Here is a 25,359-nt window from a genome sequence, read left to right on the forward strand (position 1 = left end):
GCTTGGTCTTAAAAAATAATTTCCCAGGGGAGGATCCCACCTGGACCCGCGGGCTGAGCCCCCGATGTCCTCAAATCCTAGAAACGCCCATAAAAGGTAAAGTGTATTGTGAAATTATTTTGTCAGACACTTAACACTTAACACATAAAATGCAACAACCTACAAATATTTTTGTAATTATACTTATTATTGAGCTGCGGCGCTCTTATTACCAAGATGAGAAACTCAGTGTGCCACCTGGCAGCTTGTGGACCACTGATAGTTGGAATCTATTGTGTGTCCATACGAGTTAGGACCAATCAAAGTGATTGTTTCAAGTAAAGACATTTGTAGAAGAGCGTGATAATATGGGCACCTCATCAGAATTGGCCAACATGCTTTTTCTTACTTTGCACAATGACTGAATGATACAAACATTTACAAGTATTGTATTTCATGTCTCCATCTGCTGCTGGCCGTCATGATAAGAGTAAGTATGTATAATATGATGTTCATTCCACCACACAAGAGATGTGATGATCACTAAAATTAGGTAGGAAAAAAGTGGATATATTGATATCATCAGTCAAATGAGTTGTTACATATCAGCATATCAGATATCTGCAAACAAAATCATTTGTGGTGATGATGCAATAACACATTTGGGGTTTGCTGCAGATATTTTAAGAGCTCTAGATGTGAAAGCTTGTTTGTCCTGTTTTACCTGACGTCCCTCATCACCTGACTCCACCCTCATTTCTTTAGTCCCAACGATTCTCTGTATTATCACAAATATTTGTCTCTTCATCAGCAACAGGAGACATGTTGTTTGTCCTCTGCCCCCAGCTGTTGGGAGAAGTTTACCTTCAGGGCTTTCTGACAGACGGCCTCCTCTTTTCTTGGTCCAGTTTAGGAATAAGATCATGATTTGGGTTAAATGAATAGATTTCTGGCAGAAAGCCCTGCAGGCAAACTTGTCCCATGTGCCTCCCTCCATCCAGTGCACCTCGCGGTGGCGCGCCTTGGCATGTCTTGTGGAAGTAGCGGGGACGCGCGGAGAGTCTCTGCTCCTTTAAGTGAGAAAAGAAACTATTCTCTCCCCCCGTCTCCCCCTCCCCTCTTCCCTCCCGTCCCCCCTCCCTCCCTGCCTCCCCTCACACCCTGACGGCCTGCTCTGAGGGAGGAGGAAGCCGCTCCGCCGGAGCTGCGATGGGGATTTGAACGCACCTCCGCGAAGAAGACAGCGCAGCACGGCCCGGCTCAGAGCGCAGCGGGCGGGTCCGCCTCACTTTAACCCCCCGGTTTGGATGTACCCTGATCGGATTCGGCCTGCTGCTGACTGAGCGGTTCGTTGGGCGGTTGTTGCTCGGAGCTGGAGGCCGGGAGCAGGACAGCGTCTGCCCGGGCTGCTGCTGCTGGTGGCGGAGTGTCGCCGTCGGTCGGTTCCCGCGGAGAGCGGAGCGGAGCCTGCAGGGACCTGCTGCTGCTGCTGCTCCTCTGTGTGTGTGTTTGTGCCTTTCTTTTCTCCTCCGCGCCTGGACTCGCGTACACACGTTACACACGGGATTAACTGATTAACGCTCCGGTACCGGGGAGTTGGATGTGTGTTTTGCCCCGCAGGAGTCACCTGGAGTCCGGGCGGAGAGACGGGGCCGATGGCGCAACGGGTGCGTAAAAATCAACTTTTCTTGGAGCGCAGGCAGCAGATGAGCGTGAGGACGGGTTGGTCTCAGCTGCACAAGTTTCATGTTCAATACACTGAGTTCGGATCCGTGGAAAACAGTCAACTAACTATATTTCATTAAATTGACACAAAACTGAGAGGAAACAGGATTTAAACTATTTAACTGATGAATAAATTAACCTTGATGTGGAAACAAAATTCACTTTATGAATATTCGTCTTATAGCTAATTAAATATTTACCATTTAATCTCAAAGTGTAACGAAACAAACTTTGTGCGTGCGTAAAAATAATCTATTTAACTGTTCACAGGCAGGATTAAAACTGGAATTCATAGTTTTCTTTTTTTTAACCAGCTTCATATTAACAGATTAAAATAAAAACGTTTACACACTTTTCTAAAACTTTTGTTTGAGTAAATAATAACGGCACTGACACAATAACGGAGCTTTCATTAAATTCACTTTACAAAAAGTGAGCAGAGAAATGGAGAAAAATAAAAGTCAGCGGCAGGAGACCGTTTACACAAATATAAAATTATATTTTTGATAATAAAGTTGCTGCAGTTTGTAGAAACGCTTCAGATTTATGAGTTTATTTTGAATTTTAGGCCTTAAAGTTTTTTTTCAGTTCATACTTTACACTTGATTTATGACCAAAGTTTTCAGTTAGAAAGAAAAAACAGGATTATTTTATTCCAACAATAAAACTTGTGAACTTTTAAAACTTTTATTCCCTTTTTTTTTTTTAAATTTCAGAACTAAAATGAAGTTCAGGACTTTGACGTCAGAAGAATCTGAGCTCACACAGAGCAGATGATCTGGGCTCCGGCTGCACGCGCTGTGTTTCGGCCGTTTTGTGCTTCAGCGGCGGAGAATAAAAGAACAAACATTTTATTTTTTTTGTTTCACGGCTGATAAAAATCTGTTGAGCCGGAACTGATGGAGCTCGACACACACACACTCCAACAAAGTCACTTTTCTGAAGTTAAAACATTTTCTAATATTAACGTTTTTTTTCTTCACTCTGGCGGCTGTTTGTCGAGGTCAAAGCTTAAACTGCGTTTTATTGATTACTGATCAGTGATCGGCCTAATCCCCACACAGAGACCCTTTAATGAGAGCTCCTTTAAAACTTTATTATATCATAAAAATATTTAAATGATAAATATCTGGCGTATTGTTGACCTGATTTTGCTCACAGTGGGGACCTGTAGCTGCTGCGGTTAAAGTAAGAACAGACACTTTAAATAATGAAACAAACAGCACCAGCAGATTTGTCTTAAACACATAAAAAGAATAAAAGAAACAAGACGTGCTGGTTATTTAAATAAAAATATAATTTAATTTTTGTGTAAATCACCTTTTGGCTTCAGTAATGCAGTTTTTAAATTTAAGAAGTTTATTTAAAAACATCATTATAGAAATATTATACAAATATATTTGGTTTTCTTAATAGAAATAAAACTAAAATCATATTTTTGATTTTGAAATTAAAACATATTTTTCCTCACAATGACTCTTTTTGTCTTGTTGCTTTGGAGATTTAACGTTTTACAGTCTTTTTTTTTAATGAGTGTGAGTTTATATTTCAAATATGATGAAATAAAATCACAAAGACTCAGACACATTCTTTAAAAGACAAAAAAGGAATTAAACTTCAGTTGTTTCAATTAAAAACAAACTCTTTTTGGCTCAAATAAGTTTTATTATTTTACCTAATGTCAGACTGCAGTTTGCATTGTTTCAACTTACTACAAAATCTCTTTATACACCATGTTAGAAAACACTGGGATAAAGACGCAGACATAAATATACTTACAATATAGTTACAATTTTTATTTTCTTTTTGACGTAATAGATTTTTGCTGGGACACTGAAGTCAAAGTTTAATAAAGTATTTAAGAGAATAGACAATATGACTATAATTCAAAATAAGTATCTGCAGAATGCAAACTGATGTTTACACACTTTATGTTTATTTCAGAGACGTCTTGTTTTAACTATATAATAGTTTTTGCATCTGAATGCGTCTTACTTTAAAGTGTTCATGTTATTTTGTCCACCCCCCGTGCAGAGAATTCCCCAGTGGACAGACGAAGCATCCGGCTTGTTTTTCGGAAAAGTAAATATAGAATTTACTTTTTTAATGTCCATCGTTTTATATATGTAGATTGAATAGAGTTTTGCTTTTATATCATTTGTGTCTGCAGACGTGTTGTTTAAAAACTCTTTATCATATTAAAAAAAGTAAACAGGAGGGTGGACGTAATAATAGGAACACCTGCAGAGTGCAGTCTTATTAAACAGTCCTGCAGCAGTTTATAGTTTAGACTCTGTCAGAGACGTCTTGTTTTAACTTGATTGTTTCTGCATTTGAATGCATCTTGCTTTAAAGTGTTCATGTTATTTTGTCCACCTCCCCGGGTGGAAGCTTCAGGTTGTTTTTAGACAAAGTTAACAAGAAATTTAACATTTTTATTTTCATCATTTTATTTGAAAATTGTTTCTCGTTTTGCTTTTGTATCATTTATGTCCAGGGACATATTTTAGAAGTTTAACAGTATTGATCATGTCAGACAAAATAAACAGGAGGGTGGACAGAATAATAGGAACACCTGCACAATGCAATCAGAGACATCTTGTTTTAACTAAATTAATGTTTTTGCATTCGAGTGCATCATGTTTTAAAGTGTTCATGTTATTTTGTCCACCCCCCTCTGTAGAGAATTCCCCAGTGGAGTGACTTTGTTTAGTTTCAGGAAGCTTCAGGTTGTTTTTAGACAAAGTTAACATGAAATTTAACATTTTTATTTTCATCATTTTATTTGAAAATTGTCTCTAGTTTTGCTTTTGTATCATTTATGTCCACAGATGACGTTTAAAACTCTTTAACAGTATTGATCACATCAGACAAAATAAACAGGAGGGTGGACAGAATAATAGGAACACCTGCACGGTGCAGTCTTAACACACAGCCCTGCAACAAACAGAGTTAATGTCAGAGACGCCTTGTTTTAACTTAATGAATGTTTTAAAGTGTTCGTCTTATTTACTACTATTACTACTACTCCCAGTGGAGTGACTTTGTTTAGGTTCAGGAAGCTTCGGGTTGTTTTTAGGAAAAGTTAACATGAAATTTACAGTTTTAATTTCCATGATTTTATCTGGAAATTAATTTGAGTTTTGCTTTTATATCATTTGAGTCCACAGACAGGAGTTTAAAAGTTAATTGATCCTGTGGGTCAAAATAATAGGAACACCTACATAATGTAATCTTAACAAACAGCCCTGCAACAAATGGAGTTAATGTCAGAGACGTTTTAATTCCACTGTGTTGATGTTATTTTGTAAATCTCTGTATTTATAATAGAATCATTCGTCTGCTTCAGAAGGTTTAAGGGCGTTTTATTCTGAATAGTCAGTCTTTTATTTTGATCATGGAAAAAATAATCTCTGGTGAAAAATCTAAGATTGTCAGAATACATTTTAAACAGACTGGGTGTTTAGAAGTGTAAAAATATGAATAATTTCTCAGAGCATCACAGTGTGTGTCACATTAGAGGTAATAAACAAAGGGGTGGACATAAAAACAGAAACACCTGTAGCCTCGTTATTATTTTTGTTGTTGACATTTAGTGTTTGTGAGAGGCCTTGACTTTACTCTAAGATCACTTTAAGGTTTTTGTTCTATTAGATTTAATTATACTTGCATGTATTTATATGTTCATTATTATATAGAAAAACACCCACTTTGTACTTTTACAAAGAAAGTTGGGAATCTTTTTGTTTAAAGAAATAAAACCAGTCTTGTTGGTGTTTGTTTTTCTGAAATTAGCAATTAATTTTACACCTGTTGAAATTCAACTCACGTTTAAATAAAGTCCAATAAACGTCTTCACCCTGCTGTAAACGCTGCACACAGTTTGTCTGACCTCCTTTAACGTTCACATTTATCTGCGTTTCGACCTCCCCTGAGGTCAGCGGGCAGCTCTAAAGCTACTAAAGAGGTCAAAGGTCACTCATCTCTTATCTCTGTGTTTCAGTATGAAGACCTGGCCCACTATGGGCTGGAGGGGGTGGGCGGGGTGTACGGAGACCCACACCAGCATCACCACCACCATGCCGCTGCTGCCCGCTCTCTGCAGGCCGTGCACCTGGCCGCCGCCGCTGCTGCTGGGCCATACCCTCCGCACCAGTACGCCCAGTCCACCCACACCAGCAGCAGCATGGGTGCCACAGCTGGGGACACCGTCAAGAGGGACAAAGACGCCATTTATGGGTATGATGAGTTTACTGACACTGTAAAACATGACAAAAATAGACAGGACACATGAGGACAAAACAGCTCTTCTTTCTTCTTCTGTGAAAACAGATTCTTGGTGTCGTTTCATGTTTGATTTATCTGTGTCACTGTTTGGGACGGCGTTACGAGCCGTGCCATTCCAGGCCAAGCTGAGCCAGAACAGCATTGTTTGTGTGTGATGAAGTGAGGCCTGCTGTGCGTTCATAAGGAGGTCAGAACGAAACAGACGACTCAACAGTGGTGGAAGAAGAATATTCAGCTCCTTTTATTTAAGTTAAAGTACATTAAAAATACTCTTTGACAAGTGAAAGTTACTTCAGTAAAAATATGTAAGTATGAGCAGCGACATGTAATCAGAGTATCCAAAGTTAAAGTACTCGTTATGCAGAAAAATGGCTCCTGTCAGTGTTTTATTGTCTTCTCATTACATCATGTATTATTACAAGTGCAGGTTGAGCTAATTTTACCTGTAGCAATGCACTTAATGCTATAAGCTCATTATAAGTTTTGTATAAAATAACGTAATCAATCTGACTACAGCTGTGAAAGACATAAAGAAGTAAAAAGTACAATATTTCCCTCTGAAATGCAGGCTGTAGAAGAAAAGTCAAAAGTGGCATAAAAATAAACATGTGAGGTAAAAGTGCTTCAAAACTGTACTTGAATAAACGTCCTTAGTTAAATTCCACCACGGCTGCTCAAACATGTCTTTCTCTGTTTCTCTCTAATGTAACAACAACAAAGTTCAACACTTTCTAAATGTTACAACCAAAAAATTTAGAGCAAACACACACGAGACTTTCTTCCTTTCTAATAACGTTATGTCCAACCTGTGTAGTCAGCTCCTGTCAGAAAATATAATAGATTACTCCTTTAAAAGCACGACTTCAGCTTTTTAACTTGCCACAATCTTTGAAAATGCAAAAACATAAACACTAGTTTTGGATATTTGTCGCCTGTCGGAGCAGCAGGATCCTCTCTGCTCTGTGTGCAGCTGCAGTTTCTCTACTTGTTGCTTCTGACGTTCAGCTGCACTGTAAAACCTTTGTCAAATCAACTCACCTTTTAGTCAGTTCGTGGTTGATTAATCTGCTGATTATTTTCTCTGTCACTCTGTTCTACACTTTAACTGTTTTGTCTGTAAACTTTCAGAAAAAAAGTGGAAAATGCTCATTTCCAAGAGCCCGAGGAGACATTTTCAAATTGCTTGTTTTGTCTGGCCAACGGTCCAAAACCTTCAAAGATCCCATCATGTATGATTGAGAAAAGCAGCAAGCCCTCATATTTGTGAAGCTGCGACCAGCTAATGTTCGACATGTTAGCATAAAAAAATAAGTGAAACACTTAGGGCAATTACATGGACATGAATAACTCCTTTATGAGACTTATCCCAGTTCTGATCATATTGCGGATATGGTATGAACATGAGCACCAATAAGTCGAGTTATTTATTCTTCCTGTAGACATTCTGATTTCTCCAGCTAGCATATTCGGGTTTCACGTACACGGGATAATGTGATAATGCTCAAACAGATAAACATAATACTCCAAAAACCTGATCTTAACTGAGTTATTCACATCCATGTAAACGTGCTTACTGATAAACGTTCTGATTCAGCTCTACTCTCTGTTTACAGAGGCCCAGTAATCAGATTACACCTAATCATCAGAGTACACCATAACCCCAGTTATGGGTTTCCTGTCCAAGTTACAGGACTCGGTCCTGTTAATTTCTGCTACCTCGATCAAACCAAATCTTCACTGCCAAAAACTGTTTGGAGTTCCTCAGGGTTCAATTCTGGGGACTTTTGTGTTTTCACCAAGACGACATTATTCACAGTGCGTCAGGGAATTTTCTTACATTTTAATGCTAATATAAGTCAAGTTGACCTGTTTGATAAAACATTTTGACTTTCTTGTCACCACAGGACGGGATGTATAAAGCTGGATATCAAATTATCTTCAGTTAAATTGAAACTAAAGTTGAAACAACATTTCTTTGAAAGAGCTCCTTCTTATTTCATGTTAATATGGAAGCAAAGAAATCTGGGCATGACATGAGATCCAAGCTTTAGTTTGTTGTGACCAGGGTCTGAAATTAGCACCTGAAATTGTCAGGCCAGTCGGCAATTTGGTGAACATGGAAAACACACGACTGAGACACGTGTAGTAAGGTTAGCGCTTGATTGTATAGAGCTACACACATTTGAAAGTCGCTCTAAGCTGCTTTATATAAGCTATCCTATTGGTTGCAGAACCTTATTCGTTTTGACAGACAAAGTTCATCCTAAAAATGTTATATAAATATATATATTCTATTTTTTGTTGGCCCAGGCTAAATATTCTCTGTGTGATTTTCTCATGTAGTACTTATATGTGCGTGATGCAAGTTTTTGTGTGACTTGATTTTCTTGGGGGGAAATAATTCCCTTTCTCCCGTGCAGTACTTGTGCATCAGGAGCAGCTGCTTTGTGTTTTATTACAGATCCAAGTTTTACTTCCTCCTTTATATTGCTTTTTTAAATATATATTTTCTCACTCCCCTCTGGTGTTATCATGCAGCAAGATTTGGTTTTGTTTGTCCAGATTTCTTCCTTCACACCATAACTATGTTTGTTTTCCACTTATTGAAAGTGAACTTTACACTGAAGAAATATTCCCTATAGGCTTGTGTTCAGAGTGAGTGAGGACACTTAAGAGGAGTGATGCAGTTTCATGTTTTAATTGTAATCATTTTTATGTTTCATACAAATACTTTTCCATTCGACCCCATCATTAAAGGCTGGAGACAGAAATGTAGGAAATCTCCAAACGTGGGCAACTTTCTACACTTCAAAAAAAATACATAATTTGAATTAAACACTCCTTTAATTTGGTCCTTTTTTAATTTATAAAAGTGCTTTGAAAATTATTTTACTGAATCTAAGGCCACATGAATGTTTCTCATAGGGGCGGCAGGAAACTTGTGTTACAGTCTGAGCTGATCCCTCCTCTTCCTCCTCCTCTTCGTCCTCCCTCCTCTCCTCCTTCTCTCCTGCAGACATCCTTTATTCCCCCTGCTTGCACTGATTTTTGAAAAATGTGAACTGGCAACCTGCACGCCGAGAGAGAGCGGTGTGGCCGGAGGAGACGTCTGCTCCTCGGACTCCTTCAACGAGGACATCGCCGTCTTCTCCAAACAGGTACAGAAACACACGTTTTATCCACGTGTCAGAGTTAATACAGAACAGATCTGCAGGATCATAAAGGGCCAGGGCCGGATTAATCCTGCAATGAGCCCGCGGCTAAAATGAGCCGTGGGCCCCCAGTGACCCCCCAGTTTATCCCACTTTACCTGCGTTGTGTGTTTATTAGTCAGGGTACCTGTGGATCCTTAAAAAGTCTTAAAAGACATTCAATTCATTAATCCTAAAAGAAGGCCTGAATTGGTATGAAAATGTCTTAAATCAATTTTTCAGAAGTCTTAAAAATGTTTGGGACATGGGAGGAATGATTTCATGAATCCTTTTTTTAGGATTGTCAAAATAACATGGTAATTTTGATTAATTAATCACAGAAAAAAATAGTGTATTTAAAAAAAGTAATGCTGATTAATCGCGTTCCGTGGTGCCCTTTGACCCGGTGCGTCACTGAGGGCCACAGTCCCCCAATCCCAAATGAATCCCTTTCAGACTCCATCAGGTTAAGAGCTAAGGCAAAGCTTAGGGCTTGAGTCAACGAGTCTGTAAGGGATCCATTTGGGATTGGGGGAGTGTCTTTGTCACATGATGGAGGCAGACAAGACAACGCTTCTCGGCTCTGTGACTGGAACGTTTACATTTAAATGACGTCCAGATGGAACTGTTGATAGGAGCAGCGTTCTCTGCAGTTTCTGCAGGAAGGAATTTTTGTACATTCGCAGAACTTAAAGTCTGAAATATCACCTCAACACAAAGCATTTAGCAGCGAACCTGGAGCTCCGAGCTAGCACAGCCTCTGATGCTAACGCTAGCAGCCAGCATCGTCACGCCACACTTGACCAGGCGTTCAGACGCAAACTGAATAAGTCTACCTGTGACCAACTACTGAACTCCCTTGGACTGCAGACCAGGTTCAGCAGTAGAGGACAGGCTAACAATTGTGTCCAAAAGCAGCAGCTTTATTATGACACATCTGCCAAAATTCATTTGAATTGAAATTTTTTAAATACTTCCACAGACGTTTGCAATTGATTTAGGTTAATTAATCACATTACAAATTCAACCTAAATGGTCTTTTTAACCAAGCTTTTATGGCAAGGCTGACATCGATAAAAGGAAATCGTCGAGGCTCGCTCGATGTGTTTTATGCAATTGGTTTTTCAAACCCGGCACGTTGGGTGTCAAAGCAGTGGAATCTGACATGCAGAGTGAGAAACGTAAAAAAAAAAAAACTACCAACAAACATCTGGTATTTCCTGATTCTGTTCCACCCTCGTCTCCGCCACACCTACACAGTGTTCATCTTTTTTAACATTCAAAGTACATCTATCATACATCTACATCATCTATTTTTCCCCTGTGTTTTATGTTACACTTAGCATTTGAGGAAAAATGTCCCACCGTCATTGATGCTGGAGACGGTCATGTTTTAATTTTGGATAGTGTAACATTGGTCTTAAATATTATTATGTGTGCCCTTAAAAAAGTCTTAAACCTTTAAGACCTCTGCGCACTGAGTCAGTTTTTGCGGATGCACTTTTATAATCCCTCATCTGAAAAAAATTGTTATATACAAAAACCTTCCATACTGAGCCCAATGTATGGGTGGGTGATATGTCCCTAAAATGATATCACAATATTTCAGGTTTTTTCTGCAATAACGATATTCTTGACGATATGACAAATTAGTTAAAAAATATATTATTAATTTAAGAAGATAGAACTGCAACAGAATCAGTGATATAGTTTCACAGTTTGCTTCAAATATTCAGTAAAAACTAAAATGATGTTTCATTTCTTTAGTTTGTGAACAACAACAGTAACTCAGAGTGAGATTCAGATTCTGTTACAATATTAATAGATCAACAAATTAAAATCTACCGCAAGTTACACATTTAAACAGCTCCCAAATACAAAAAAATATATAAATCAACAGGTGATTTCCTTCTTTTATTAAAATCCTAAATGACTGAGTTGTTTTTTCCCCTTTCAGCCATGCTTCTTGTTGCAGTGGGTAACAGTATGACATCATTATGTCAACAAGTCAAAATATTTATTGTTGCATATCCTATTAAAAATGAAACCATTATAACCCGAGCGAGATGATATGGCACGCCCTCAGTCTGATGCATTTCTTTGTTCTATGCGCTGCGGAAGTTCACAATACGAGACTAAATGTAAAGACACATTTCCTCCTTTGCTTCTTTCCCTTGGAGTTATTTATCTGGCCGTCACTGCTCTTTTTCCTTGTGTCTTGCATTTGGCACCGCAGCTGTATGAAGGGTCTGAGCTGTCCTCCCGCTCTGTGCTCACACTGTCGCCCTCTCTGTCAGTGTGCGATCCACATCTTGAGTTATGAAGGTTCCTCTATCGTGTCATGGATGTGTCAACCCGCCACATTTTCTTCACAGCTTCTGAAGGAGGCGAGAAACACAGGGAATCAAACCTATTCTGAAAGCTTTAATGACAGACGAAAGTTTCAAACTCAATGTGCACACGTGATGGACACAACATGAGGTCATATTTATTTTAAGACGTGCGACATCTTGGGACTCAGTGTGCAAAGGCCTTTAAGCTGTAGGACCCTGATTAGTCTGATTTTTTTTTTTTACAACACAAAAAATAGAAATCTAACGTAACTACTTAAAGTAAAAGTCCTGCATTCAAGCATTTACTTTTTTATTATCTGCAAAGTAAAAGTATCAAAAGTGACATTCTCTCTGTGCAGAATATACATTTGTGAGCAGTGGTGACACCTGTTAGCGTTAGCTTCAGTCTTTTAGCATGGTTCTCATTTTAAATCACGTCTAGTGGACACATTAAAAAGTCAGCTGGAGATTTTCAACCACCTCATGGAGCTAACATTAGCTTAAATAGCTAGCTAGCTGCAGCTAATAACATCTTGTTGCGGTGGTCATTTCAGCTTTCAAATTCCTGGATCACTGGACAAATGAGAGGCGGCTTCTGCCTGAAATCAAAGAACTATTGTTTCAAAAGCTACTATGAATTTTGATTTTGATAAATCTGCTGCCGTTGTCATCGCTGGTTGGAGCTTAAATGATGACAAATGATTTATCGCACAGTGAACCAGGATCCTTCGGGCCCCCGAGGGTCCGGGCTCCAGGCCGGATGGTTGTTGTTTAATGATTATAACTCTTTTTTTTTTTTGTGTCCAGATCCGATCAGAGAGGCCTTTATTTTCATCAAACCCAGAGCTGGATAATTTGGTGAGTCAGTTATTATTGTTAATATGATTTTAAATACTGAAATGTTTTAAATAATTGTTGTTTTTTTGTCATTTGTTTTTCTGCAGATGGTCCAGTCGATACAAGTGCTACGCTTCCATCTCCTGGAGCTGGAGAAGGTCAGAAAAAAAAAAAACGACCTTTGACCTTTTACTTATAGCACTTTAATTTAAGCAACAAAATATAAAGTAGTAAGATTAAAGCGAAGATGGTCACTGGGCTGATAAAACAAGTTTAATCCTAAAGAAAATAACACTTTTTTGTATTATATATCTGTTTATATCTATCCTCTACTTTTATCGTACTCAGACCAATAAATAGAAGTAAAATTACCACAGTATAAAAGTACTCAATTATAAGTAAAGGTCGTCAATTCAAAATGTCATAAAAGGAAAAGTACAGTAAAGTATTATCATTAGTAAAAGTACTCATAATACAGAATGGCTCCAGAAAGTGTTACATCATCGTAGTATATTATATAATTCTGTTTTTATCACTAATAGATATTTGTAAGAGTATATAAATGTTGTAATTTGTCACTGTGGAGTCAATTTTAGATACTCAATAGTAAAGTACTCCATCATATCATATCAGCGTATATGATATTTATAAATGCAAAAACTTGTGACTACAAGTTTTAAATAAATGTAGTGGGACAATTTTGCACATCGCTGCACAAAGTCCCACTTCTAAAATCTGCACAGCTCTTTCTGTTTGATTAAGATTTATTATAGAAAGATTTAAAAAAAAATGTTGTAATTTTACTCTATTCTATATTTATATTTTTTTTTTTTTTATTTTTGCAGTCCTTGCATTTATTTTACCTCACTTTCTCTTGTGTTTATGTGAACACACCAAAGCAAATTCTTCGTATGTGGACACCTGCTTGGCCATAAACCTGATTTTGATTCTGCAATAAAAAGAATTCCCTCTGAGACACACAGTACAGGAGTAGAAGTATTAAGTGGCAGAACATGGAAATATGCAAGTGAAGTCTAAGAATCAAAGTTTTGCTTGTGTGCAGTATTTGAGTAATTGTACTTAGTTACATTACACCACTGTCGACATGTACTGTATATTTAAGTATATTCCTGTACATATTTCTTATGTTTACTCTTATTCTTACTCCTGTTTTATCCTGTTGATGTATATGTAGCAAACATTATTATTATTATAATTAGCATAATAAGAATGTTATATTTCTGAATGAAACACTAGTTTATACAGTGCAATGTAGCTCAGTGCAGATATTTGTACTTTGTACACAGACTCAGCACAGTGAACATAGTTTATTCCTAAGTTCTGAAGCACTAATGTTAAACATTGTTTTATTTACCATATATTACTGTTTTTTTAACTTTATATTTTATTTACATACTTCTCTTTCTATGAATCACAATTTCCCCTTGGGGATCAATGAAGTGTTTCTGATCCTGATATCAGAATCTTTCTTTGCAGTGACTGTATTAACACTATTGTATTGACTGAAGGAGTACAAGTATTTAAACTTTAGGCCGATTGTTTTAAAAAGAACTGGCTGTGTTAAGATATTTTTATTGTATATTTTATTTCCAGGTTCATGAGCTTTGCGATAACTTCTGTCATCGGTACATCAGCTGTCTGAAAGGGAAAATGCCCATCGATCTGGTTATAGACGACCGAGATGGAAACAAGTCGGACAGTGAGGACTTCATCAGGTCATCAGGGAACAACATGGATCAGGTGAGCTCACCGTCACTTTCTGGAAACTGATACACACCGAGATGTTTTCTGCTGCTGTCTCGTGTCAGTGTCATGACATGATGGTGTCAGATCGTACAGATACACAGAGCAGCAGGACACTACACAGTCTGAGTCAGCTCACTTATCAGTTATTATTTAATTAAATCATATATCTGATTTTCAGAAGACGTTACAGATGTTGTGTTATCTGATGCCTAAAGGGCTTTATGATTCAGACTTTTGTGCACATCTGCACATAACAACAGGTCAATTTAAGTTTCAATTACAGTTTTTATTATTAATTAATGTGCTGCATGAAAAAGTTAAACAATGTTAATGATACTTTATTAAGATAAATTCCCTGATTTGTTGAAGTGCACATTAAGTTCTAAAATATCAACAGCAAGAACACTAAACACCAGCTTATATTCTTTAATAATAAGGATTAAAAGTTGTGAGGACTTAAATATAATTATATAGAAATATAATTAATAATAATAATACTATAATAACAATCTTTATAAATAAAGATCATTATTGTTATTATGCAGTGTTCACAGCTCCACCTTTTAGTGCCTGGGGTCTCATTCAGTAAACAAGGCAAGGCAAGGCAGTTTTATTTATATAGCACCATTCATACACAAGGCAATTCAATGTGCTTTACAAGAGAAATACATTAAAATAAAACATTAAAGGAACAACAGATCATTAAAAACAAAAGCTAAAAGCAAGAAAAACAGTGCAGAAAATGCATTTAAAAAGCAAACATAAAGCAAAAGCAACAGCAGACAAATATAAAAACAATAGCTACAGATTATCCTAACAATAAGTTACATATCTAGTTCACTGGTAAGCTGCAGTAAATAGTAATGTTTTAAGCCCTGATTTAAATGAGTTGACACTTTCAGCCGACCTCAGATATTCTGGAAGTTTGTTCCACAGGCGGGGAGCATAGAAACTAAAGGCTGCTTCACCTTGTTTGGTTTTGATCCTGGGAACACTGAGTAAACCTGTTCCAGATGATCTGAGGGGTCTGGATGCTTCATAACGTACAAGTATATCAGAGATGTATTTAGGCCCGAGACCATTTAGTGCTTTATAGACAAGTAACAAGATTTTAAAGTCTATCCTTTGACACACAGGAAGCCAGTGCAGTGATTTAAGCACTGGTGTGATGTGCTCCACTCTCTTGGTGTTGGTGAGGACTCTGGCAGCAGCGTTCTGGACGAGCTGCAGTTGTCTGATTGATTTTTTACTCAAACAACACATAGGATCCATACTAAAAATGTACGTACGGAAAAGTGCAAATTTCCCGTTTCAGAAATGTGGCGTACTCCTCTTTCAGGCCTCGTTTTGTGCATACACAATGTTTATAAATGAGCCCCCAGATCTGTGTGCTAGGCACCCCAACAGAGGGGGGACCTGAAATGGGGACAGTAAGGAACGGCTCTGTTGGTACCATCCACAACTTTTTACAGAGGAAACGGAAAGAAGCGAACTGAACTGAACTGAACTGAACTGTATCTGGCTGCTCAGTGGAAACGCGGCTGAAGCAGTGTCTACCTTCAACCCCACACTGCCACTGTGTCCACAGAGCACATGTAGGCTGAATGGGCAAACTCCCATGACCCCTCCAACAGTCCTGCAAAGGTAAAGAGCTGAGTCACTGTTCCACGACCAGGACGGAATCAACACTGCTCCTCCCAGGTCTGAGATTTGGCTATCAGTTACAGACTCCTCTCCAGCACCCTGAAATAAGCATTCCCAATAGTTTGAGCACACCCTCCAGTCTACCTCAAAGACCTGTGGGATATGGTTGAAGCCTCAAACTCTGCCTCCTCCACATACCCTGGTTTCTGCTTTGGTGACCAACAAAGCAGCCGCCCTTTCGCCATAACTAACACAGGAGTCCAGTAACACAGGCTCAGATGGGGAGGCCATTCCTCCCAGTCATCCCTTTGCAGTTTTCTCCATCTTTGTCCCAAGAGCGTTGAAGTCCTTGAGCAGAACTTAAGAGTCCTCACACTGCGTCCTGCATCCAGGATGCCACACAGAGACGTTCACGCTGCAGGCAAATCAGATTTGTTTCTTCAGTCAGATTCCTAAGACACATTGTCCGCACTCTTATTTGCAAGTGATCAGATCTGATTTGTGTATCTATCACCAGCCTGTTTGCATTGATTGCTGTGGTAATAACCTAGACTACGTAGCTACGATGGTGAAACAGATTTCCTCTCTTCCACTGCGCTAGATATCTCTTTATTTGTCATGCATTTGTAGAAATACAATCAAATTTATTAGAGACAGATATGGAGATGGACTTCTGTCTGTACTCTGCCTTCATTTCATCAGTATTTGTGCACATTTTCTGAAAGCTTATGGATACGGACAAAACAGGGTAGTACCACTGGAGATGGTGCGGGCACTGTAGCATAGTTCAAGCAAGATACGACTGTAGGAGACGACGAAGAAATTTGAATAATGCCAGACCGTATTGGTAATAAATTCTAACATATAGGGATATATTATGAGAATAGTGAAAGAAATTCTTCGTCCACATGTCGGGATGTATATATAGGCTAATTGCTGTACAGCCCACGGCCGTCTACAACGCTGCCTCCATTTGAAGGTGCAATATTACAACCTCCTCCACTGTCACTTCATTTGGTGTTGTGTGAAACTTTCTACTGGCTGTATCAATGCCATCATAAAGGATGCATGGAGGTATGAGGGCAGCGACGCTTACAATGTTTGAGATGGACGTATCTATCTATGTAAAGGAGAGTATAAATGAGCCTTAAGGGCATCGACACATCAAGGTGATGGTCGGCTGTACTCTGTCGTCCTAGTTGTGTCAGTGTGTCCCGCGCCGATGGAACCGGTCTGGATTGTCAGATTGGCTCAGCGTACGAGAAGAGAAACAAAAGTGAGGAAAGTAAACAACTGACTAAAGTCAAGAGTGAGTGAGACCAAAACAAACTTGTTATATGAGGAAAGATTGCAGCGATTGAGCTCTTTTGCAGAAACAGTTACCAATTGCTTGTTATTCGCTAGCGCACGGTAAATATCATTTGTTCTTTCAACATCGGGTGGTGTTCTTAATGTGCTAAGTGGCTAACTAGCATCTTGGATCTGTCCAGTCAGTCTTGAGGTTTCCCTTTTTTAAATGACGAATACAGACTAGCGCCGCCTGCTGGTGTGGAGAGTTAATTCCTCTCATGCAGGCACAGAATGAAGATGCTAGTTGGTCGTTGGCTGCAGTCTTTGTGGTGTGTGCATGTGCAACTTTTGGCTGAAACTCAGGTGACATGAGGTGATGCAACAGTCGGTCTTCACTGCCACTAGTTCTTTTATGTTAGTTTGGTTTATCCGGGCCTTAAGACAGCAGTACTCAGCGGGGGCTTGCATCCGCTGGTGTCTCTCACCTTGGGTGAGTCCCGCCACTCTACAGGAGTTTGGTTGTAAAGGCAAGTCCATTTATTTATCTCTTAGGTACCGCTCCACCTCACGCACAAGCTGTGGTTCCTCACCGCCACAGAGGTGACCTTTCACATCGTAGTGCCAGCCTGTGATGCCAGGTGTCTGCACACCTTTGTGTTGAGTTAAGACTGTTTTGTGAAACTATATTACTCATGTTTGGCAGTGGTTGAAGCTGCCCTGCAGGTTTTATTAAACAAAACTGAAATGTTGAAATCCTCCCAAAAGGGAAAACAGAATATGAGCAGATAGATTTGATCGTCCAGCTGCAGGAGTCACATCTGCTGTTGGAAACCAGTCAGTTTAAAACTGCTGTGTGTTCATCTGTCTGACCACAGATCTCACACACACACACACACACACACACACAGATCTTTTTTCTGTTCTCCTCATGGACTCGTGAAGACTTCTCTCTTTTCCCAGAGAAGCAGATATAATAGAGGTGAGGAGTCAGGTTGTGTCTGTTTTGTGAGGCAGCCGAGCAGGTTTTAAATCAGCCTCGCAGCAAAGCGCTCAGCTGCCACTTGTCAGGCCTTTAACCCTTTAATCACCCAGAAGTGTGAACTCCAGCAGCTTAGTGTCGGATGACCAGCAGCTCCAAAGCTCTGGTTTCATTTTCAAGTGCCTCCTCTTTGGTCAGATGATACGCTGATAATCCTCCTGGTTCTTCCTGTTTTTTTAGTCTCCATCCTTTGTTACATACATGAGTTGTTTCTGCACTGATCACCTGTCAATCAAACTGAGTGGGCGGGGCAATGATGCTCTTTATATGTTTGTTCAGGTTGACTTTCTGTAGGTGGCGCTGTTCTGACTCTGAGCTCTAAAGAAAGCAACTTAAATTATGATTTACATGATCTATTTCATGTTTCCACAGAATCAGACGGCGGTATCAGCAAACTTTTACTTTTTTTTTATCTCCTGTGTGTCCGTTGGGAACAGAATAATACTAACGGACACTCTCGAAATTTTTGGCGTGTCCCTGAATGCAGCACAGGTGGAATAGCAGCAGATTGTTGAGTTTGAGTAGGTCTCAAAGAACGCAGCTCAGCCTTGCTTCCTATTTTTCCCAGTGGCCATTCGCAGCATTGCAGTGAAAAAATCCCCTGCAGCCCAAAAAGCATTTTCCCCACAGACCACCATTATAAAAGAAACGTCTGTAAAATTGTTGACAGGACACCTCAAACTGTGAACAAGGTCAGTTATGACTATAATTAATTTTATGATCCATGGAGGTTTTATATTTGTAAAACTTTCCTCGCGCCAAGTCAAGAAATTTAAAAATCATTGCGATACCATCACAGTGTAAAATCTATAGGCCCTGACACACCAAGCTAACAGCTGGCCATTGGTCAATGTTGAGCTGTAGGGTAGCATCTGTTCCCCTAGTTGGTACGATGTGTCTCGCATCGTTGCCCCTTATCGGCCCCCATCAGAAGAGCAGCTGATATCTGTTTCCTAAATTGGAAGTGAGTAAGGCCACACACAACAAACCAACTTCAAAGAACTAGCGGCCACAAAAGCTAACTGTTGCATCGCCTCATATCACCTGTGTCTCAGCTAAAAAAGTTGCACGTGAAAACACCGCAAAGACTACAGCCGATGTTCAGCTAGCACATACGCTCTGCACCAGCTCGAGAGGACATAACTCTCCACACCAGGAGGTGGCGGTCGTCTGTATTCATGATTCAAAAAGGGAGAGAGGAAAACTGTCTCGTCGCTAGTTAGCCAGTTAGCACATTAACAACACAATTTACTGTTGAAAGAACAGAGTTTCTTTACTGTGCACCAGTGAACAATAACACAAACCATCATGAAATGTTTTTGCTAAAGAGCTCAGTGGATTAAAAAAAATGATCTTACATTATATAAGAAGTTAAGTTTGGTCTCACTCCCTCTTGACTTTAGCTCTTTGTTTACCTTTGTTTACCTTCCTCACTTCTGTTCTTCTTCTCGTGCGCTGAGCTGAACTGCCAATCAGAGTGATTTCATTCACCAACGGGCTCCGCAGTCACTGACGCCAATTCAACATACTAAAATGGCAAAAAAAAAAAAGCAGACGGGCATCGACAAGAGGAACACCACGCCCACTATGGCGACAGACGCTCACCAATGGCCCAGCGTTGACTAATGGCTGGCGGTTGGCTTGGTGTGTCAGGACTTCAGGCTCTGATTTGAGCTGGATCTGTGTGGTTACAAGATCAACCAGACAGCATAAACACCCTTCTTTCTACGCTACAGTATTCATCTGTTAACCTGAGTGATGTCATTATTGTGAACTATGTCTGATTGGCTTCGTCTCTGCAGATATCATGGAGCAGAGATCATGACGACGCAGCATCGATCCGGTCGGCCGGGACGCCAGGACCATCCAGCGGCGGACACACGTCTCACAGCGGCGACAACAGCAGCGAACAAGGTGAGATTACTGATAGAGCTTCACATCCATCAGCCATCATCCACGTTTGTGTGTTTTTTGTATGTTTTACAAATTTACATGAACTCTGTGAACGCCAGAGGTGGAACAAGGGTCCAGATCCTTTACTTAAGTAAAAGTACTAATACCACACTGTAAAAATACTTCACTACAAGTACAAGTTCTGCATCTGCAAAATATGTCATCTGTTTGGTCGTTTGTTACCAGCCGGCTGCCTCTGTGTCAAACAAAGACGAGTTTGCATGACCTCACCCACCAGTGGGAGCGTTTATTGCTCAGGTGCAGCGCAGTGCATTCTGGTAGTTGTAGGTTTTTTACCTCTTGAGCAAAAGCAAATGCCACAACCCCTTTTCTGTGTTTTCTCTGGTCATGTAGATACTCACCTAAATGTTTATTAGCGGACAGCCCCTTGAGATGAACCATCTGGTTTTAGACGGGGTCCAACACACTTTATTACAATAGACACAATCACAACATAAAACATACATACATGGCTCTCATTTACTGACCCACCCCCACATCATTCCCATAAGCCCACACACCTGCACATAATAAAAGTGAATAGTATAGTATATAGAATAATAATAGTAGTAGCATGCCTCACAATACAAGCGGGCAGGAAGACATCACCGTCAGAAACAGTGACATGATGTTTCAAGGAAGAATAATAACATGTTTTGAAAGAGGAGCAGTGAGTTGACTGTTCTTATGTTGATGGGCAAATGAGTCCAGTCAGAGGGAGCTTTGAATCTGAAGCTGTGTCTGCCAGTTTCTTCATTAGCTTTGGGAATTGAGAAATAAGGTTGTTGAGTATGTCTCAGTGAGTATGGAGATATATACGGAGTCAGGCCTTGTTTTTATGTAGCGCCACTTTCAAAAGTATTTGCATCTTTCTACTGCACAGACAGCTCAGTTTTAGTAAAAGGCCAAATTTGAAATATTTCTCTAAGTACAGTATTGAGTAAATTTGCCTCCGTGTGTGTGTGTGTGTGTGTGTGTGTGTGTGTGTGTGTGTGAGGGTTTATGAAGGGTGACAGAGGATGGCTGACATGTTGGACTCGATGTGAGTTATAAAATAAAGGGAGACGGTTGAGAAAAAGAGGGAGTGAGAGAGTGATGAAGGCTGACAGACGACGTGAGCTTTGAGTGGAGCTGAAAGAAAGAGAGCTTTATGTCCGAGAACACACACACACACACACACACACACACACACACACAAAGGGAAATAGAAATAACACGGCGTGCAGTGAATACACATACACTGAAACATGCAGTAACAGAATTCATACACATTTGTAGTTTAAACACGTAGAATTTCACAGTATACACACTCAAACAGACCTCCTGTAATGTCTCTATCCACTTTTATTTCAAATTGGTTTTGAAAAATTCAAAATGGAAATCCAGAAATTAGAGAAAAAATGCCTCAGTATTCCCACAATTTCTTTTTGCTTAAAGCCGCTGCAAGGAACTTTTAACTGGATATGCAAAAGTCTCTCGTTTCTGCTGATGTCTGTGCGTGACCTACAACAGCAAATGAGACCATCGGTGTGAAGATAAGCTATTTCTATATAGTGTATATCCATACCTTTAGGAAACTGTCTCCGGGTCCGCCCCAGGTCGCTTCCAGGACAAAGCGATTTACGGCACTCAGACGGCACACGTCATCTTACCTAGCTGCTTACATTTATAGTGACTCTTATAAATAGTCGCTATTCCTCCTCCTCGACCCGACGTCCGCGAGGAGTTAAAATAGCAGCAATCATCGGGTAAAAGTTCTGTGAAAGCACTGGACTGGACTCAAAGCACTGGACTCACCAACAGTCAGCCACGTCTCAGTCACACAGAGAAAATCCAATCCTCGGGAAGTCAGGAAATCCTTCAGGATAAACGTTTTGTTCGCTAGCGATCTAGCATTTACCAGCCCAATCCTGGCAGGAGCTGGCGGGTCCATGGCGTTAGCTGCCCGGGGAGCCACACACAGAGGCCGCAGGTTGCGCAGAATCACCCTGCGCCAGCGGGGACTAGGAGAGCAGGGGCCGCGGGGCTGGAACACCTCATCCGGGCCGACGACAGGTACCAGCCAGGTGTCGACAGGGTCCAGTGAGTGCTGAGAAATAAAGAGGCGAGGCACCGCTCCATACTCAGTCCAAGAGGCCGTGGAAGTGCTCGCCAAATAGGCCTTCAGCCTTACCAGCCGACCGCTGCGTTTACCCCGGCGGCGGTGGCGCTTACGCCGGAGAGGTGGAGCTGGGGCGCGGCAGAGGTGAGCTGGGATCCCCGATAGGAGCGGGGGCAGAGTTTTCCTGTCTTGTTGTTTCATTCATCCCCAAAACAAACACATGCCTGAGCCAGGTAAGCATCTTTACGACAATACGCGCTAGAGCTCATGGGAAATGTAGGCTTCATTCCAGCAAATCACTACCGCTTTTGTCCACAGGGTCGCCACAATCAACTCAGAATGAAAGTTCCTTGTAGGGGCTTTAATTTTAATACCAGTCTTTATCTGCTCTCTTTAAATATTCACATATATGAAGCTCCAGTTGAATCTTGAGCACACAAGATCAAACCTGGGTAGTTATCTTGATAGTAATACATGTGTTATATTGTTTGTGCAAGAGCTATATATTGTGTAAAAAAGACAAATCTTGTGGGACTTTGGGGAGAAACAAACACACCTCACAGCATTAGGATGGCATCATGTCTCTGTCCACACTTAAAGTCCAACTTTAGTCCCAGTTAGTCAATCCTGTTTGCAATTGAAAATAATATCATAGTGGTGTTTAACTTTGATGTTAATTTTATTGAAAGGAAGAAGATTTTCTTTGGAGCAATATCAGAAATGCTGCTTTACAGTGTCTGTGTTTGACAGTTGAGTCTGCAGAGAGACGATGTAATAGACTTGTTGTGGAAACTGTAGCTCACAAGTTAAGCAGCAGATTTGAAGAATAAGGAGCGAGTTCTTCAATATGCTGCAGCTAATTAGCCTTCTGTTAGTTAGCCTGTCTCTGGTTATGTTTGTTTGATGGCTCGTTGAACAAGCTATGCAGATTTGGCTTAAAATGAAGGGTCCTATTCAAACAATCGATTGCATATGATCTAAAGTGCATTTTGCAAGTGCATTAAAGGCGTGACCAATTACACTTTTCCCAGTTAAGCTGTGCACAATCTGGGCGCACAGTAGGGCGCAAGGCACAAAGGGGTTGTATTTAGTCCTTAAGTCCAATTAGGCTGTAAAAATAATGGACGTAGCTACAGTGATGTCACCCACTGGATGTTGACTCCCATTTTGAAGCCTCGACTTTGGCTTTTCATCTGTCGCCATCTTTTTTGGTGCCAGAAGTGACCATATCTGGGCAGGAGGGTGGAGCTGTGGAGGAGCGAAGGGTGGATCTGACTGAGATGCAGAGGACATTATTAGCAGACAGCCTGTTGCTCAAAGCAGCTACGCCCTTAATTATGTGTCACTCTAAGACTTAATAAAATGTAACGGTTGAATTATATAAACATTCACCCCCTGTACAGTTGTTAATGTTGAAATTAGCTATAGAGTCCAAAACAGTTCTTGTACCAGGCTGTAAACGTGTATTTCTGCTTTAAAGTTGGACACTTGAGTTTGGGCGTCTATGGGGATTGACTGGATTTTGGAGCCACCCTCATGTGGCCATTAGAGGAACTGCAGTTTTTGGCACTTCACGTTGGCTTTATTTTTCAGCCTCGTCGGTTGCCACTTGAATAATACTCACTAAATGCAGTTCCACTTTAAACACTACACACACACACACACACTCAGGAGCTCTGGCTTCATGCTGCTGCTCTCAGTCCAGCCTGTTCTGTTAGCACGCATCAGTTAGCGGGCCAACTGAAACAGGTCCTGTGGTTTCTCTATGTGCTGCCCACATTTACAGGTTCACACCGCTGTGGGGGGGGCGCTGCCGGTTTCACCTGAGAGTCTGACCTTCACAAAAAGGCTGCGTTAGATTTACAAAGAGATTTTCTTAATCAAGCATTTACAATCCCAACATGCATCAGTCCTACTAGTGTGCTGGACTTCAGCTCTTTTAGGCTGTTTTTTTCCAACCTAGTTTCTGTTTCACAAACTTCAGCCAGACAATGTTTTTTCTCGTTAACAGTTTCTTTCACTGCTTTTTCTGGAAACAAACATGTTCCTGAGGTTTTCTGCTTCGTCTATGATTAATGACTATCTACTGCTGCACCCGACAGAAACATCTTTTACCCAAAGACTGCAGTTATTTCATGAACTTTTAACAACTCTGTTGAGGATTTGACAGAATGCCTAAAGCATAATGTAAGCTGTAGCTGTTAAATGCTAATGTAATATAATCATTGTTTTTAGCCACGATGGCAGCACGGCTCCAGAGATGGCAAAATCAGCCTGTTAGTTGGTCGATCACTGTGGTGCAGACTAAAATATCTCAACATGTTCTTGATGGATTGAGATGAAATTTTTATGCAGACATTCATGATCCCCAGAGGGTGAATCCCACTGACTTTGGTGATCACCTGACTTTTTATCTAGCGCCACTATGAGGTTGACATTTGTGTTTGTTTTTTTTTTAAGTGAAACATCTTGGTAACTGTAGTGTGGCTTGAAATGTTTCCTGTCGGAGCTGTCTAATCAATGAAAAACACAAACAAAATCAGCGACTTGTGCAGCAACTGTCTGATTCTCATGTTGCTTGTTGGATATGAAGCTGTCGTTACTTGAGTCAGGGATAACAAAATCTGCATGAGAGAGATCAAGTCAATGTCCAACTCCGGGTGTTTTGGAGCACAGTCTGTGAAACTAAAGACAAACTGTGTCACACCTCCATTTGGAAACAAATCTGCTTCATCAGAATGTTCACTCTGACTGGATGTATCAGCGTCCAGACCTCAAGCTGCTTCAGTTCGCTCTCTGTTGGCTGGTAGATCTTTAAACATCACTTACACACAGCCAGCTCCTCAGTTGACCTCCGCGACGGAGCCAAATGTGGTTAATAAGAGATTTCTTTGACGTTACTGAAAAACCTCAGTTCAGCAGGACGTCAGATGACATCTGCTAACTGTAGGCTAATTCAGAAGCCACAGCCAAACTCCACAGCATATTTGGCCAGCGCTCGGTGTTAATTTGCCATCCTGGAGAAGATAAACAGAGAAACATGTACACTGCATAGAACACCATAATGCTGTCACTCTGAGTGGGCTTTCTCTGTCGGTGAATGTGTACTGAAGAAAGAGGGAAATACGCTTGTTTGCTTTCTTTCCAAGAGGGAGATGAAAGGATCAATAACAGCTGCCAGGATGTGGTTAGCCTAGCTTAGCATAAAAGCAG

At 40.3% G+C, this 25,359-nt stretch overlaps 1 protein-coding gene across 1 annotated transcript in view; it reads left to right on the top strand.

Annotated features, from left to right (window-relative positions):
- Positions 1–1,045: 1,045 nt before the first annotated feature.
- Positions 1,046–25,359, top strand: part of meis1a (Meis homeobox 1 a) — a 75,250-nt gene continuing 50,936 nt past the window's right edge. The window contains exons 1-7 of the mRNA XM_078166519.1: positions 1,046–1,646; positions 5,708–5,943; positions 9,008–9,149; positions 12,323–12,373; positions 12,460–12,510; positions 13,967–14,113; positions 19,895–20,006. Of these exons, the coding sequence (XP_078022645.1) occupies positions 1,635–1,646; positions 5,708–5,943; positions 9,008–9,149; positions 12,323–12,373; positions 12,460–12,510; positions 13,967–14,113; positions 19,895–20,006 (751 nt within the window). The 5' untranslated portion in view covers positions 1,046–1,634. The remainder of the gene's footprint in view (positions 1,647–5,707; positions 5,944–9,007; positions 9,150–12,322; positions 12,374–12,459; positions 12,511–13,966; positions 14,114–19,894; positions 20,007–25,359) is intronic.

This window comes from Epinephelus lanceolatus, chromosome 3 (assembly GCF_041903045.1).
Source record: "Epinephelus lanceolatus isolate andai-2023 chromosome 3, ASM4190304v1, whole genome shotgun sequence".
In the NCBI taxonomy this organism is placed as follows: Eukaryota; Metazoa; Chordata; class Actinopteri; order Perciformes; family Serranidae; genus Epinephelus; species Epinephelus lanceolatus.